The following is a 16,945-nucleotide window of genomic DNA, read 5'->3' on the forward strand; positions in this document are numbered from 1 at the left end:
TTCCTCATGAATTAGAATTTCAATACACTTTTTAAATGGACAGGAATTGAGAATGGAATTGATCCCTAAACCTATTCTATCATATGGTATTGTATCCTGTGGTATCATAACGTATCATATTGTATCGTACCACATTGTATACAATCAAATTGTATCATATCGTATTAAACCCTTTCCTTAGGTGATGACTGCGGTTGAACAGGACTACCGTCTTCCCCCTCCTATGGACTGCCCCATGGTGCTGCACCAGCTCATGTTGGAGTGCTGGGTGAAGGAGAGGAACCTGAGGCCCAAATTCTGCCAGATCGTCAGCACCCTGGACAAGCTGCTCCGCAACGCCGCCACACTCAAAGTGGTCACCAGCACATACTCAGGGTGAGTGGAAGAGACTGGAGAGGAATTATTTCTTTATTTCTTTATCATGTATTTATTTCTTTATTATTATATATTTTTTAAATAATAATTATTAAAGTCAGCAAAAAAAGAAACATCCCTTTGTCAGGACCCTGTCTTTCAAAGATCATTTGTAAAAATCCAAATAACTTCACAGATCTTCTTATTCAATGATCCATAAACAATTAATGGACCTGTGGAACGGTCGTTAAGACACTAACAGTTTACAGACGATAGGCAATTAAGGTCACAGTTATGAAAACTTAGGACACTAAAGAGGCCTTTCTACAGACTCTGAAAAACACCAAAAGAAAGATGCCCAGGGGCCCTGCTCATCTGCGTGAACATGCCTTAGGCATGCTGCAAGGAGGCATGAGGACTGCAGATGTGACCAGGGCAATACATTGCAATGTCCGTACTGTGAGACGCCTAAGATAGCGCTACAGGGAGACAGGACGAACAGCTGATCGTCCTCGCAGTGGCAGACCACGTGTAACAACACCTGCACAGGATCGGTACATCCGAACATCACACCTGCAGGACAAGTACAGAATGGCAACAACAACTGGCCGAGTTACACCAGGAACGCACAATCCCTCCATCAGTGCTCAGACTGTCCGCAATAGGGTGAGAGAGGCTGGACTGAGGGCTTGTAGGCCTGTTGTAAGGCAGGTCCTCACCAGACATCACTGTCAACAATGTTGCCTATGGGCACAAACCCACTGTCGCTGGACCAGAAAGGACTGGGGAAAAGTGCTCTTCACTGACGAGTCGCGGTTTTGTCTCACCAGGGGTGATGGTCGGATTCGTCTTTATCGTCGAAGAAATGAGCGTTACACTGAGGCCTGTACTCTGGAGCGGGATCGATTTGGAGGTGGACGGCGGTGTGTCACAGCATCATCGGACTGAGCTTGTTGTAAAAAAAATAAAAATAAACGGGCAAACTCAATGCTGTGCGTTACAGGGAAGACATCCTCCTCCCTCATGTGGTACCCTTCCTGCAGGCTCATCCTGACATAACCCTCCAGCATGACAATGCCACCAGCCATACTGCTCATTCTGTGTGTGATTTCCTGCAAGACAAGAATGTCAGTGTTCTGCCATGGCCAGCGAAGAGGCCGGGTCTCAATCATATTGAGCACGTCTGGGACCTGTTGGATCGGAGGGTGAGGGCTCGGACCATTCCCAACAGAAATATAAGAGTGGAAGAGTGGGGTAACATCTCACAGCAAGAACTGGCAAATCTGGTGCAGTCCATGAGGAGAAGAGGCACTGCAGTACTTAATGCAGCTGGTGGCCACACCAGATACTGACTGTTACTTTTGATTTTGACCCCCCCTTTGTTCAAGGACACATTATTCCATTTCTGTTAGTCACATGTCTGTGGAACTTGTTCAGTTTATGTCTCAGTTGTTGAATATTGTTATGTTCATACAAATATTTACACATGTTAAGTTTGATGAAAATAAACACAGTTGACAGTGAGAGGACTTTTATGTTTTTTACTGAGTTTATATAATTGTTTTATTCATATTTTTTATATATATTTATATATATGTGTATTTAATATGCACAACAAGACCGGTGTAAAGAAACATTTAAATGGTTTCGAAACAACAGTTTCTAAATAAGCATATGTGCGTCTGCACCCAAGAAACCTACAGATTTGCACAAAAACCTCTCCCATGATAATGAACAAAAATTCAAAGTATACTGTCAATAGTAATAATTATCGAAACACCAACCTACACATTTAGTGTTTTTTACAGACATGGTCATATGTTTTTGTTGTTGGTTTGATTTGTTGTTTTGGTGTGCGATCAACAATATCAACAGCTGCGTGTTGGGCCTAAACTGATGTATAGGGCATGAAGTTCTGGTTCAGCTCTTTGTACCCCACTAAACAAAACCACACAATTATCATATTCCACTTATCAGTTTCTTGCTTGAGCCTCAATGTCTTCCAGTTTCACTGTTGCAGCATTACCCCAAGAGTGATTCCTATTGCCAGGAGCGGGCCTCTGTCAAGCTAATTGCGTGTGGAAATGTAATGTCTGACCTAGGTTTAATTCCCCGTGCTCTTGGCTGCCTCCTGAATGTAGGTAATAGGACAGAGAAAGAGATGGCGCAGACAGAGCCAGGGCTGCTGATATAGAAACAGACTGACGGACAGCTGAGGTGATGGAGCATGTAGAAACAGACTGATGGAGGATGTAGAAATAGACTGACGGACAGCTGAGGTGATGGAGCATGTAGAAACAGACTGATGGGGGATGTAGAAACAGACTGACGGACAGCTGAGGTGATGGAGCATGTAGAAACAGACTGATGGAGGATGTAGAAATAGACTGACGGACAGCTGAGGTGATGGAGCATGTAGAAACAGACTGACGGAGGATGTAGAAACAGACTGACGGACAGCTGAGGTGATGGAGCATGTAGAAACAGACTGATGGGGGATGTAGAAACAGACTGACGGACAGCTGAGGTGATGGAGCATGTAGAAACAGACTGATGGAGGATGTAGAAATAGACTGACGGACAGCTGAGGTGATGGAGCATGTAGAAACAGACTGATGGAGGATGTAGAAACAGACTGACGGACAGCTGAGGTGATGGAGCATGTAGAAACAGACTGATGGGGGATGTAGAAACAGACTGACGGACAGCTGAGGTGATGGAGCATGTAGAAACAGACTGATGGAGGATGTAGAAATAGACTGACGGACAGCTGAGGTGATGGAGCATGTAGAAACAGACTGATGGGGGATGTAGAAACAGACTGACGGACAGCTGAGGTGATGGAGCATGTAGAAACAGACTGATGGGGGATGTAGAAACAGACTGACGGACAGCTGAGGTGATGGAGCATGTAGAAACAGACTGATGGAGGATGTAGAAACAGACTAACAGAGAGCTGAGGTGATGGAGCATGTAGAAACAGACTGATGGAGGATGTAGAAACAGACTAACAGAGAGCTGAGGTGATGGAGCATGTAGAAACAGACTGATGGAGGATGTAGAAACAGACTGATGGAGGATGTAGAAACAGACTGACAGCTGAGGTGAATGTAGAAACAGACTGACGGACAGCTGAGGTGATGGAGCATGTAGAAACAGATGATGGAGGATGTAGAAACAGAGAAGGTGATGCATGTAGAAACAGACTGATGGAGGATGTAGAAACAGACTAACAGAGAGCTGAGGTGATGGAGCATGTAGAAACAGACTGATGGAGGATGTAGAAACAGACTAACAGAGAGCTGAGGTGATGGAGGATGTAGAAACAGACTGACGGACAGCTGAGGTGATGGAGCATGTAGAAACAGACTGATGGAGGATGTAGAAACAGACTAACAGAGAGCTGAGGTGATGGAGGATGTAGAAACAGACTGACAGAGAGCTGAGGTGATGGAGCATGTAGAAACAGACTGATGGAGGATGTAGAAACAGACTGACGGACAGCTGAGGTGATGGAGCATGTAGAAACAGACTGATGGAGGATGTAGAAACAGACTAACAGAGAGCTGAGGTGATGGAGCATGTAGAAACAGACTGATGGAGGATGTAGAAACAGACTAACAGAGAGCTGAGGTGATGGAGCATGTAGAAACAGACTGATGGAGGATGTAGAAACAGACTAACAGAGAGCTGAGGTGATGGAGCATGTAGAAACAGACTGATGGAGGATGTAGAAACAGACTGACGGACAGCTGAGGTGATGGAGCATGTAGAAACAGACTGATGGAGGATGTAGAAACAGACTAACAGAGAGCTGAGGTGATGGAGCATGTAGAAACAGACTGATGGAGGATGTAGAAACAGACTGACTGACAGCTGAGGTGATGGAGCATGTAGAAACAGACTGATGGAGGATGTAGAAACAGACTGACAGCTGAGGTGATGGAGAATGTAGAAACAGACTGATGGAGGATGTAGAAACAGACTGATGGAGAATGTAGAAACAGACTGAGGTGATGGAGGATGTAGAAACAGACTGAGGTGATGGAGGATGTAGAAACAGACTGATGGAGGATGTAGAAACAGTGATGGAGCATGTAGAAACAGACTGATGGAGGATGTAGAAACAGACAGACAGCTGAGGTGATGGAGGATGTAGAAACAGACTGATGGAGGATGTAGAAACAGAAACAGACTGAGGTGATGGAGGATGTAGAAACAGACTGACTGAGGTGATGGAGCATGTAGTGATGGAGGATGTAGAAACAGACTGACAGCTGAGGTGATGGAGGATGTAGAAACAGACTGATGGAGGATGTAGAAACAGACTGACGGACAGCTGAGGTGATGGAGGATGTAGAAACAGACTGATGGAGGATGTAGAAACAGACTAACAGAGACTGAGGTGATGGAGGATGTAGAAACAGACTGATGGAGGATGTAGAAACAGACTGAGGTGATGGAGGATGTAGAAACAGACTGATGGCTGAGGTGATGGAGCATGTAGAAACAGACTGATGGAGGATGTAGAAACAGACTGATGATGTAGAAACAGACTAATGGAGGATGTAGAAACAGACTGACGGACAGCTGAGGTGATGGAGCATGTAGAAACAGACTGACAGCTGGAGGATGTAGAAACAGACTGACAGAGGATGTAGAAACAGACTGATGGAGGATGTAGAAACAGACTGAGCTGTGATGGAGCATGTAGAAACAGACTGATGGAGGATGTAGAAACAGACTAACAGAGAGCTGAGGTGATGGAGGATGTAGAAACAGACTAACGGAGAGCTGAGGTGATGGAGGATGTAGAAACAGACTGATGGGCGATGTAGAAACAGACTGACGGATAGCTGAGGTGATGGAGCATGTAGAAACAGACTGATGGGGGATGTAGAAACAGACTGACGGACAGCTGAGGTGATGGAGCATGTAGAAACAGACTGATGGGGGATGTAGAAACAGACTAACGGAGAGCTGAGGTGATGGGTGATGTAGAAACAGACTGACGGATAGCTGAGGTGATGGAGCATGTAGAAACAGACTGATGGAGGATGTAGAAATAGACTGACGGACAGCTGAGGTGATGGAGCATGTAGAAACAGACTGATGGGGGATGTAGAAACAGACTGACGGACAGCTGAGGTGATGGAGCATGTAGAAACAGACTGATGGAGGATGTAGAAACAGACTAACAGAGAGCTGAGGTGATGGAGGATGTAGAAACAGACTAACAGAGAGCTGAGGTGATGGAGGATGTAGAAACAGACTGATGGAGGATGTAGAAACAGACTAACAGAGAGCTGAGGTGATGGAGGATGTAGAAACAGACTGATGGAGGATGTAGAAACAGACTGACGGACAGCTGAGGTGATGGAGCATGTAGAAACAGACTGATGATGGGATGTAGAAACAGACTGAGAAACAGACTGAGGTGATGGAGCATGTAGAAACAGACTGATGGGGATGTAGAAACAGACTAATGGACAGACAGCTGAGGTGATGGAGGATGTAGAAACAGACTAAGGATGAGAGCTGAGGTGATGGAGGATGTAGAAACAGACTGATGGAGGATGTAGAAACGGACTAACAGAGAGCTGAGGTGATGGAGGATGGAGGATGTAGAAACAGACTAACAGCTGAGGTGATGGAGGATGAGAGCTGAGGTGATGGAGGATGTAGAAACAGACTAATGGAGGATGTAGAAACAGACTGACGGACAGCTGAGGTGATGGAGCATGTAGAAACAGACTGATGGAGGATGTAGAAATAGACTGACGGACAGCTGAGGTGATGGAGCATGTAGAAACAGACTGATGGGGGATGTAGAAACAGACTGACGGACAGCTGAGGTGATGGAGCATGTAGAAACAGACTGATGGGGGATGTAGAAACAGACTGACGGACAGCTGAGGTGATGGAGCATGTAGAAACAGACTGATGGAGGATGTAGAAACAGACTAACAGAGAGCTGAGGTGATGGAGCATGTAGAAACAGACTGAGGTGATGGAGGATGTAGAAACAGACTGATGGAGGATGTAGAAACAGACTGAGGTGATGGAGGATGTAGAAACAGACTGATGGAGGATGTAGAAACAGACTGATGGAGGATGTAGAAACAGACTGAGGTGATGGAGGATGTAGAAACAGACTGAGGTGATGGAGGATGTAGAAACAGACTAATGGAGGATGTAGAAACAGACTGAGGTGATGGAGGATGTAGAAACAGACTAATGGAGGATGTAGAAACAGACTGAGGTGATGGAGGATGTAGAAACAGACTAATGGAGGATGTAGAAACAGACTGAGGTGATGGAGGATGTAGAAACAGACTAATGGAGGATGTAGAAACAGACTGAGGTGATGGAGGATGTAGAAACAGACTAATGGAGGATGTAGAAACAGACTAATGGAGGATGTAGAAACAGACTGAGGTGATGGAGGATGTAGAAACAGACTGATGGAGGATGTAGAAACAGACTAATGGAGGATGTAGAAACAGACTGAGGTGATGGAGGATGTAGAAACAGACTGATGGAGGATGTAGAAACAGACTGAGGTGATGGAGGATGTAGAAACAGACTGATGGAGGATGTAGAAACAGACTGAGGTGATGGAGGATGTAGAAACAGACTAATGGAGGATGTAGAAACAGACTGATGGCTGAGGTGATGGAGCATGTAGAAACAGACTGACAGCTGAGGTGATGGAGCATGTAGAAACAGACTGATGGAGGATGTAGAAACAGACTAATGGAGGATGTAGAAACAGACTGACGGACAGCTGAGGTGATGGAGCATGTAGAAACAGACTGATGGAGGATGTAGAAACAGACTAACAGAGAGCTGAGGTGATGGAGGATGTAGAAACAGACTAACAGAGAGCTGAGGTGATGGAGGATGTAGAAACAGACTGATGGAGGATGTAGAAACAGACTGAGGTGATGGAGGATGTAGAAACAGACTGATGGAGGATGTAGAAACAGACTGAGGTGATGGAGCATGTAGAAACAGACTAATGGAGGATGTAGAAACAGACTGATGGCTGAGGTGATGGAGCATGTAGAAACAGACTGGAGGATGTAGAAACAGACTAATGGAGGATGTAGAAACAGACTGACGGACAGCTGAGGTGATGGAGCATGTAGAAACAGACTGATGGAGGATGTAGAAACGGACTAACAGGTGATGGAGCTGAGTGATGGAGGATGTAGAAACAGACTAACGGAGAGCTGAGGTGATGGAGGATGTAGAAACAGACTGATGGGCGATGTAGAAACAGACTGACGGATAGCTGAGGTGATGGAGCATGTAGAAACAGACTGATGGGGGATGTAGAAACAGACTGACGGACAGCTGAGGTGATGGAGCATGTAGAAACAGACTGATGGAGGATGTAGAAACAGACTGACGGACAGCTGAGGTGATGGAGCATGTAGAAACAGACTGATGGAGGATGTAGAAACAGACTAACAGAGAGCTGAGGTGATGGAGGATGTAGAAACAGACTAACAGAGAGCTGAGGTGATGGAGGATGTAGAAACAGACTGATGGAGGATGTAGAAACAGACTAACAGAGAGCTGAGGTGATGGAGGATGTAGAAACAGACTAACGGAGAGCTGAGGTGATGGAGGATGTAGAAACAGACTGATGGAGGATGTAGAAACAGACTGACGGACAGCTGAGGTGATGGAGCATGTAGAAACAGACTGATGGAGGATGTAGAAACAGACTGACGGACAGCTGAGGTGATGGAGCATGTAGAAACAGACTGATGGAGGATGTAGAAACAGACTGACGGACAGCTGAGGTGATGGAGCATGTAGAAACAGACTGATGGAGGATGTAGAAACAGACTGACGGACAGCTGAGGTGATGGAGCATGTAGAAACAGACTGAGGTGGATGGACAGATGAGAAACAGACTGAGGTGATGGAGGATGTAGAAACAGACTGATGGAGGATGTAGAAACAGACTAATGGAGAGAGCTGAGGTGATGGAGGATGTAGAAACAGACTGAGGTGATGGAGGATGTAGAAACAGACTGAGGTGATGGAGGATGTAGAAACAGACTGAGGTGATGGAGGATGTAGAAAAGACAGACTGAGGTGATGGAGGATGTAGAAACAGACTGATGGAGGATGTAGAAACAGACTAACGAGAGAGCTGAGGTGATGGAGGATGTAGAAACAGACTGATGGAGGATGTAGAAACAGACTAACAGAGAGCTGAGGTGATGGAGGATGTAGAAACAGACTGATGGAGATGTAGAAACAGCTGAGGTGATGGAGGATGTAGAAACAGACTGATGGAGGATGTAGAAACAGACTAACAGAGAGCTGAGGTGATGGAGGATGTAGAAACAGACTAGAAATGGAGAAACAGCTGAGTGATGGAGCATGTAGAAACAGACTGATGGAGGATGTAGAAACAGACTAACAGAGAGCTGAGGTGATGGAGCATGTAGAAACAGACTGAGGTGATGGAGGATGTAGAAACAGACTGAGGGGATGGAGGATGTAGAAACAGACTAATGGAGGATGTAGAAACAGACTGACAGCTGAGGTGATGGAGCATGTAGAAACAGACTGATGGAGGATGTAGAAACAGACTAATGGAGGATGTAGAAACAGACTAACAGAGAGCTGGGGTGATGGAGCATGTAGAAACAGACTGATGGAGGATGTAGAAACAGACTAACAGAGAGCTGAGGTGATGGAGGATGTAGAAACAGACTGATGGAGGATGTAGAAACAGACTAACAGAGAGCTGAGGTGATGGAGGATGTAGAAACAGACTAACGGAGAGCTGAGGTGATGGAGGATGTAGAAACAGACTGATGGGCGATGTAGAAACAGACTGACGGACAGCTGAGGTGATGGAGCATGTAGAAACAGACTGATGGGGGATGTAGAAACAGACTGACGGACAGCTGAGGTGATGGAGCTGAGGTGATGTAGAAACAGACTGATGGAGGATGTAGAAACAGACTGACAGCTGAGGTGATGGAGCATGTAGAAACAGACTGATGAAGGATGTAGAAACAGACTGACAGGACAGCTGAGGTGATGGAGGATGTAGAAACAGACTGACAGCTGAGGTGATGGAGGATGTAGAAACAGACTGATGGAGGATGTAGAAACAGACTGACAGCTGAGGTGATGGAGCATGTAGAAACAGACTGATGGAGGATGTAGAAACAGAAACAGAGCTGAGGTGATGGAGTGCATGTAGAAACAGACTGATGGAGGATGTAGAAACAGACGGAAGCTGAACAGTAGAAACAGACTGAGCTGAGGTGATGGAGCATGTAGAAACAGACTGATGGAGGATGTAGAAACAGACTGACAGCTGAGGTGATGGAGCATGTAGAAACAGACTGATGGAGGATGTAGAAACAGACTGATGGCTGAGGTGATGGAGCATGTAGAAACAGATTGATGGAGGATGTAGAAACAGACTGATGAAGGATGTAGAAACAGACTGATTGGCAATGTAGAAACAGACTGACGGACAGCTGAGGTGATGGAGCATGTAGAAACAGACTGATGGAGGATGTAGAAACAGACTGATGGAGGATGTAGAAACAGACTGACGGACAGCTGAGGTGATGGAGCATGTAGAAACAGACTGATGGAGGATGTAGAAACAGACTGACGGACAGCTGAGGTGATGGAGGATGTAGAAACAGACTGACAGCTGAGGTGATGGAGGATGTAGAAACAGACTGATGGAGGATGTAGAAACAGACTGACAGCTGAGGTGATGGAGCATGTAGAAACAGACTGATGGAGGATGTAGAAACAGACTAACAGAGAGCTGAGGTGATGGAGCATGTAGAAACAGACTGATGGAGGATGTAGAAACAGACTGATGACTGGAGGTGATGACGAGACAGCTGAGGTGATGGAGTATGTAGAAACAGACTGATGGAGGATATAGAAACAGACTAACAGAGAGCTGAGGTGATGGAGCATGTAGAAACAGACTGAGGTGATGGAGGATGTAGAAACAGAGTGATGGAGGATGTAGAAACAGACTAATGGAGGATGTAGAAACAGACTGAGGGGATGGAGGATGTAGAAACAGACTAACAGAGAGCTGAGGTGATGGAGCATGTAGAAACAGACTGAGGTGATGGAGGATGTAGAAACAGACTGAGGTGATGGAGGATGTAGAAACAGACTGATGGATGGGATGTAGAAACAGACTAAGAGAGCTGAGGTGATGGAGGATGTAGAAACAGACTGAGGTGATGGAGGATGTAGAAACAGACTAACAGAGAGCTGAGGTGATGGAGCATGTAGAAACAGACTGAGGTGATGGAGGATGTAGAAACAGACTAACAGAGAGCTGAGGTGATGGAGGATGTAGAAACAGACTGAGGTGATGGAGGATGTAGAAACAGACTGAGGTGATGGAGGATGTAGAAACAGACTAATGGAGAGCTGAGGTGATGGAGGATGTAGAAACAGACTGAGGTGATGGAGGATGTAGAAACAGACTAATGGAGAGCTGAGGTGATGGAGGATGTAGAAACAGACTGAGGTGATGGAGGATGTAGAAACAGACTAACAGAGAGCTGAGGTGATGGAGCATGTAGAAACAGACTGATGGAGGATGTAGAAACAGACTGAGGTGAGGTGATGGGATGTAGAAACAGACTGATGGAGGATGTAGAAACAGACTAACAGAGAGCTGAGGTGATGGAGGATGTAGAAACAGACTAACAGAGAGCTGAGGTGATGGAGGATGTAGAAACAGACTGATGGAGGATGTAGAAACAGACTAACAGAGAGCTGAGGTGATGGAGGATGTAGAAACAGACTGATGGAGGATGTAGAAACAGACTGAGGTGATGGAGGATGTAGAAACAGACTAACAGAGAGCTGAGGTGATGGAGGATGTAGAAACAGACTGATGGAGGATGTAGAAACAGACTAACAGAGAGCTGAGGTGATGGAGGATGTAGAAACAGACTACGGAGAGCTGAGGTGATGGAGGATGTAGAAACAGACTAAGGAGAGCTGAGGTGATGGAGGATGTAGAAACAGACTAACGGAGAGCTGAGGTGATGGAGGATGTAGAAACAGACTAACAGAGCTGAGGTGATGGAGGATGTAGAAACAGACTGATGGAGGATGTAGAAACAGTATGAGGTGATGGAGGATGTAGAAAAAGACTAACAGAGAGCTGAGGGGATGGAGTGTGGGTAATAAGACAGATTGAGGAGAAGCTAAAAGAGGAATGTATTTAATTAGGTTGCTAAGGGAGGCCAAGCCCATTGCTGTGATGGGCCAAATGGGGAAGTGTGTGTTTGTGTGCGTGTGTCATTGTGTGTGTGTGTGTGTGTGTGTGTGTGTGTGTATCAATGTGTGTATGTAGGTGTATGTCTTGTGTGTGTGTGTATCAATGTGTGTATGTAGGTGTATGTCTTGTGTGTGTGTGTGTGTGTATCAATGTGTGTATGTAGGTGTATGTTATGCTACGTGTCATTGTATGCTGATGATTCATTTATGGCCTCATCTGAGTGAGTGAGTGAGTGAGTGAGTGAGTGAGTGAGTGGTGAGTGAGTGGTGAGTGAGTGAGTGAGTGAGTGAGTGAGTGAGTGAGTGAGTGAGTGAGTGTGAGTGAGAGCCTTATCAATACTGTACAGATACTGTAGTATCTTTAGAATGGAGATGATGGAGGTACTCGTTTTTATTACAACCCCGACATGATTAATTTATTCTGCTCGGAGGTTAAATTGGATTTTGTAAGTGGTGGAACTGGCTTCTAGATTGTCTTTTCCATGATCGGTATCAACACATATTTGATGGATTCTCACTGTGTGCTGTCTCCCATCCTCAATGTTGTTGACAGCGTAATACTATACCATACCACCTAACACAGCAGTGTTCTTCAGTCCTGATCCTGGGTAAATACAGTTTGAAATAGATAAGTGTAGCACTAACACACCTAATTGAACAAACCAAGGGCTTGATGATTAGTTGATAAGTTGAACATTTTGTGCTAGCACTGAGCTGGAACAAAACCCTGCACACTGTATGGGTCTCTGCTCCAGAACCAGGAATCTAATAACACTGGTGTAACAGTTTGTACTCTTGAAAAAAACCCACACGTGACTGACCTATTGCCTCTGTTAACAGGGATCTGATGCGGATCGGGGGGACATTGCCTGGCCACCACATGAAGAGCCTGGACAGCAGTCAGAATGACATCGTTCGACAACAGATGAGTGCAACTCTCCCCATAAGGGTCTGAGGTTTGGATCTGGACCAACAGAACAACAAACCAACAAATCGGCAGAGGAAACTGGACCCACTAGAAACGACCTAGGAGCTCTACTTGCAGAACCCAATGAATGAATGAATGGATGACCCATTCCGAGACAAAACAAAAGTGGTCTGCTGTACCTACATAAAACTAACATGGAAAAGGACATCTTGACTTTGGACAGCTTCAGTGGAGCTCTGTTGAGAACAGACTCTTTGAGCAGCTTGTGGAGAACTTGTTTATTGGTGGGTGCTCGCACTCAGTATTGACATTTGTGATTTCGAGAACCGTCCATTGACAGAAAGCCAAACTCTCCCTCAGGTTATGTTTGCATGTCTGCATGTGCTTTCTGCTGCCTGGGAAGCGTCCTTTTTGCCAAAGTGATTCCCATGTCTTCCCTGCCTTTATCATTGACTTTGACCACGGATGGGAACAGATGAGGATACTATGTACTGGAAAGATACAGGTGCAATGATGATACAAAAGAGATTGTTCGAATGATGAGTCTTTGAGGATGTATTCTATGGATTCTGAAGGAACGCGGACACCTGAAAAGATTGTATCCGAATGCCCTTGGTCAGAGAACTTGATTGCAGACTTCTATAAGAATTGCTGTTTTTTATTATCTTGTTTTGTCCACTTTCTTTAATTGTGGTCTTTCATGTCAGTGGAAGGTTTCGGTCTCATGATACTGTATGTGTATTTGCGTGTCCCATTCACCTTCCCTGGATAAAGGGGCTGACTGAGTAGGACGTATTTGACTGTAACACAGTACAGGACACACCATCATGTGCATGCCAAATTGGAACTGTTGTGGATGAATGTCATGTGAACAAGAGACAATGGTTCCGCATAACTATTACTCTATTTTCTTACTCTTATTTTATTCAACTATGTCTTGTTTTGGATGCTAAGTTATTACTTATAGTTGAATATAGTATTGCGTTTTCTACAGTAATTGAGGGATATCTTCTTTTTTTTCCACACGTTATCTTAATACACTAGACAGTGAATTTAATGATTAAACAATATTCAAATATTTTGTGGCAGCTGTAGCTCGTAGGAAAGGGTTAATGATGAACCATAGCTACTTCTAGTCACCATTGCTGGACCACATCGCCAGCCTGTCAGTACAGTTGTCAAATCCATTATTCTGGACACGCTACTGATATCTTAGCCTGGGGTTCAAGTCTGTTTGTGCTTTAACCAAATCGTCTCTGTGTTTTTCCACTGTCATGCCGAACATGTTTGGTCTGACACCGATAGTCAGGGAAGCTGGCTAAAGCACATAGAATATGGTACCAGGCTAACTGGCTAACTATGTTGAAGTGTTGGATGTTTTCTTAAGTAAAATGTGTCAAGGATCCCGTGCAAATGACATATGTTGCCATTAAGATGATAACTATGTGACCTCAATATCAACCTGACCCACAAAAAGTTTGAATTATTCAGTGAATTACTCTTGACATGTTTTTTTTTAAAGTACGCCAGCTGTCAGTATCTGTCGTGTTATATGATCTCCCCATCCCTACTAAATCCGCTCAGAGTTCATCTTCATTTGGCCCCTCTGACCTCCGTGTGAACCTCCGTATGTTTGTTTGTTGTTGGCAACATCAAAAGAAAAATGACAGTTTAAAGGGGCCATGTACCAGGATAGAAAAATCTATGTGAAATAAGAAAAACAAGGAAATGTCCGTCAAGGACTTCTTTCTGTAAGACTAAGGTGTATGGAATTGTACAAAAAAAAAGAAGGAAAAAAAGAAACTAGAACAAAATAAGCATTTCTCTCTTAGTATTTTTTCGATAATCATATGCAAATCAATTATTAAAGTGATATATGTTATTCTCTTTTATTTCTCTGCGGGTCCAGCACAAAGTCATTCCAGGTCTTCTCTTCTTCCAGTCGTAGGACGAACATAAGGAATAGCAAGTATGTTTTTCTTTTAGAATATCATATTAGTTATGAAACTCATTCACTTTTAAGCTTAATCAAAGACCAGTCCACACAGCTCATTAATTAGTGAGAAAGCAGGACTATAGATTCGTCCTCTGTCATGAGAGAGGCTTCAAGGAAGCGAGATACCCTGACATCATTCCAGCACTGGTAGTGGATCAATGTGCATTTCTTGGAAGCCTGTACACAACCTGTACACGACCTGTATACGACCTGTACACGACCTGTATACAACCTGTACACAACCTGTATACAACCTGTACACGACCTGTACACAACCTGTACACGACCTGTATACAACCTGTACACGACCTGTACACGACCTGTATACGACCTGTACACGACCTGTACACGACCTGTATACAACCTGTACACGACCTGTATACAACCTGTACACGACCTGTATACAACCTGTACACGACCTGTACACGACCTGTATACGACCTGTACACGACCTGTATACAACCTGTATACAACCTGTACACGACCTGTATACAACCTGTACACAACCTGTACACGACCTGTACACAACCTGTACACAACCTGTACACGACCTGTACACAACCTGTACACGACCTGTACACAACCTGTACACAACCTGTATACAACCTGTACACGACCTGTACACAACCTGTACACGACCTGTATACAACCTGTACACGACCTGTACACAACCTGTACACGACCTGTATACAACCTGTACACGACCTGTATACAACCTGTACACGACCTGTATACAACCTGTACACAACCTGTACAACCTGTACACGACCTGTACACAACCTGTACACAACCTGTACACAACCTGTACACGACCTGTATACAACCTGTACACAACCTGTACACAACCTGTACACGACCTGTATACAACCTGTACACGACCTGTACACAACCTGTACACGACCTGTATACAACCTGTACACGACCTGTATACAACCTGTACACGACCTGTATACAACCTGTACACGACCTGTATACAACCTGTACACAACCTGTACACAACCTGTACACAACCTGTACACGACCTGTATACAACCTGTACACGACCTGTATACAACCTGTACACAACCTGTACACAACCTGTACACGACCTGTACACGACCTGTATACAACCTGTACACGACCTGTATACAACCTGTATACAACCTGTACACAACCTGTATACAACCTGTATACAACCCGACCTGTACACGACCTGTACACGACCTGTATACAACCTGTACACAACCTGTATACAACCTGTACACGACCTGTATACAACCTGTACACAACCTGTACACGACCTGTACACGACCTGTACACAACCTGTACACAACCTGTATACAACCTGTACACGACCTGTATACAACCTGTACACGACCTGTATACAACCTGTACACGACCTGTACACAACCTGTACACAACCGCATCATGTCACATCGGTCTTGTCTTGCCAATATTGAGGAGCGGTGCTGTCACCTAGCAACACCCTAGAGGTGGACACTTTACTGATGTTCTGTTTTTATTGACTGTGTTAAAACCGACCCTCGTGGATGGCCTGGACGGCTAATTTCAGATATTTATCGGGGGTTTTTTGGACCCGATGCTGAGCAAGAAGGCGTATGATAATCTCCCTGAGGAGAGATCGGTGGTGACATGTCCGTTCTCCTCCGAATTTGTCCTTGAGAAGATAGACGTACAGTGTCCCAGTTGATTAAGAATGTGGGAATAAGTCATTGAGATGTATGGTTAGATCTGGCATGATTTACTTCTTGTGTATAATAGAGTACTGTATATCTGGGCTATAATGGGTCTTGTTATAGATATTCTTCTTGTACTGTAGCCCCCAGTACAGGTTGTTCAGGAACATACAGCACTAGACGTAGATGGGAGAAAACCTATTAATATAGATACTGAAGCTTCCATCTTGGCCAGGTCTCCCTTGGAGAAGAGTCTATCTATGTCAATGGGTTAAATAAAGGTTGGGTTAAAGAATGAAGAATAGTATTGTAGGTTTTTGCTGTGTAGAGCTTTGAGTATACAGCACTACAGTGTTGAAGACGAGGGCCTTGACTAATTCCTTCAGCCAGAGTGTATGTTCGATATTGACTGTGTGTAGCGCCATTGACACGTGGTGTCAGGAGTGGGGTTTGGCATTTTATTTTTCTACAATGAAATCAATGTTGATCCAACACAATATCTCTCAGGACCACCACGGACTAGAAGCTAGAAATCTTCAATCTTCCATCACTTAATCTCAATAAAACTGTTTCGGAAACTCGTTTTTTTTTTATCCTTCCAATTTAATGCTAGACGACAGCAAACTTCTCAGGAAAGGATGTGACACCATCCCCATATTACAGCCTATTAGGTAATGA

General features: G+C 44.6%; 1 protein-coding gene and 2 long non-coding RNA genes across 6 annotated transcripts in view; 2 read left to right on the forward strand and 1 right to left on the reverse strand.

Annotated features, from left to right (window-relative positions):
- Positions 1-14,482, forward strand: part of LOC118394434 (ephrin type-B receptor 3-like) — a 75,852-nt gene extending 61,370 nt beyond the window's left edge. Inside the window, exons 14-15 of the mRNA XM_035787626.2 lie at positions 182-375; positions 12,508-14,482. Of these exons, the coding sequence (XP_035643519.1) occupies positions 182-375; positions 12,508-12,622 (309 nt within the window). The 3' untranslated portion in view covers positions 12,623-14,482. The remainder of the gene's footprint in view (positions 1-181; positions 376-12,507) is intronic.
- LOC127907591 (uncharacterized) lies at positions 2,315-9,279 on the forward strand. Of its 4 annotated transcripts, XR_008065000.1 has the most exons (5): positions 2,978-3,253; positions 3,600-3,700; positions 5,216-5,603; positions 7,719-7,842; positions 9,133-9,279. It is a non-coding gene; the product is annotated as an uncharacterized LOC127907591 (long non-coding RNA). The 4 variants fall into 4 exon arrangements; XR_008065001.1 differs by lacking the exons at positions 7,719-7,842; positions 9,133-9,279 and adding an exon at positions 5,898-5,969; XR_008064999.1 differs by lacking the exons at positions 2,978-3,253; positions 3,600-3,700; positions 9,133-9,279 and adding an exon at positions 2,315-2,757 and having other exon boundaries at positions 7,719-8,000.
- Positions 14,483-14,634: 152 nt separating the features above from the next.
- LOC127907590 (uncharacterized) lies at positions 14,635-15,723 on the reverse strand. Its single transcript, XR_008064996.1, has 5 exons — positions 15,592-15,723; positions 15,438-15,536; positions 15,187-15,252; positions 14,901-14,977; positions 14,635-14,779 (listed from the first exon to the last, which is right to left on the reverse strand). It is a non-coding gene; the product is annotated as an uncharacterized LOC127907590 (long non-coding RNA).
- Positions 15,724-16,945: the final 1,222 nt, after the last annotated feature.

Source organism: Oncorhynchus keta, chromosome 15, assembly GCF_023373465.1.
Source record: "Oncorhynchus keta strain PuntledgeMale-10-30-2019 chromosome 15, Oket_V2, whole genome shotgun sequence".
NCBI classification, from domain to species: Eukaryota; Metazoa; Chordata; class Actinopteri; order Salmoniformes; family Salmonidae; genus Oncorhynchus; species Oncorhynchus keta.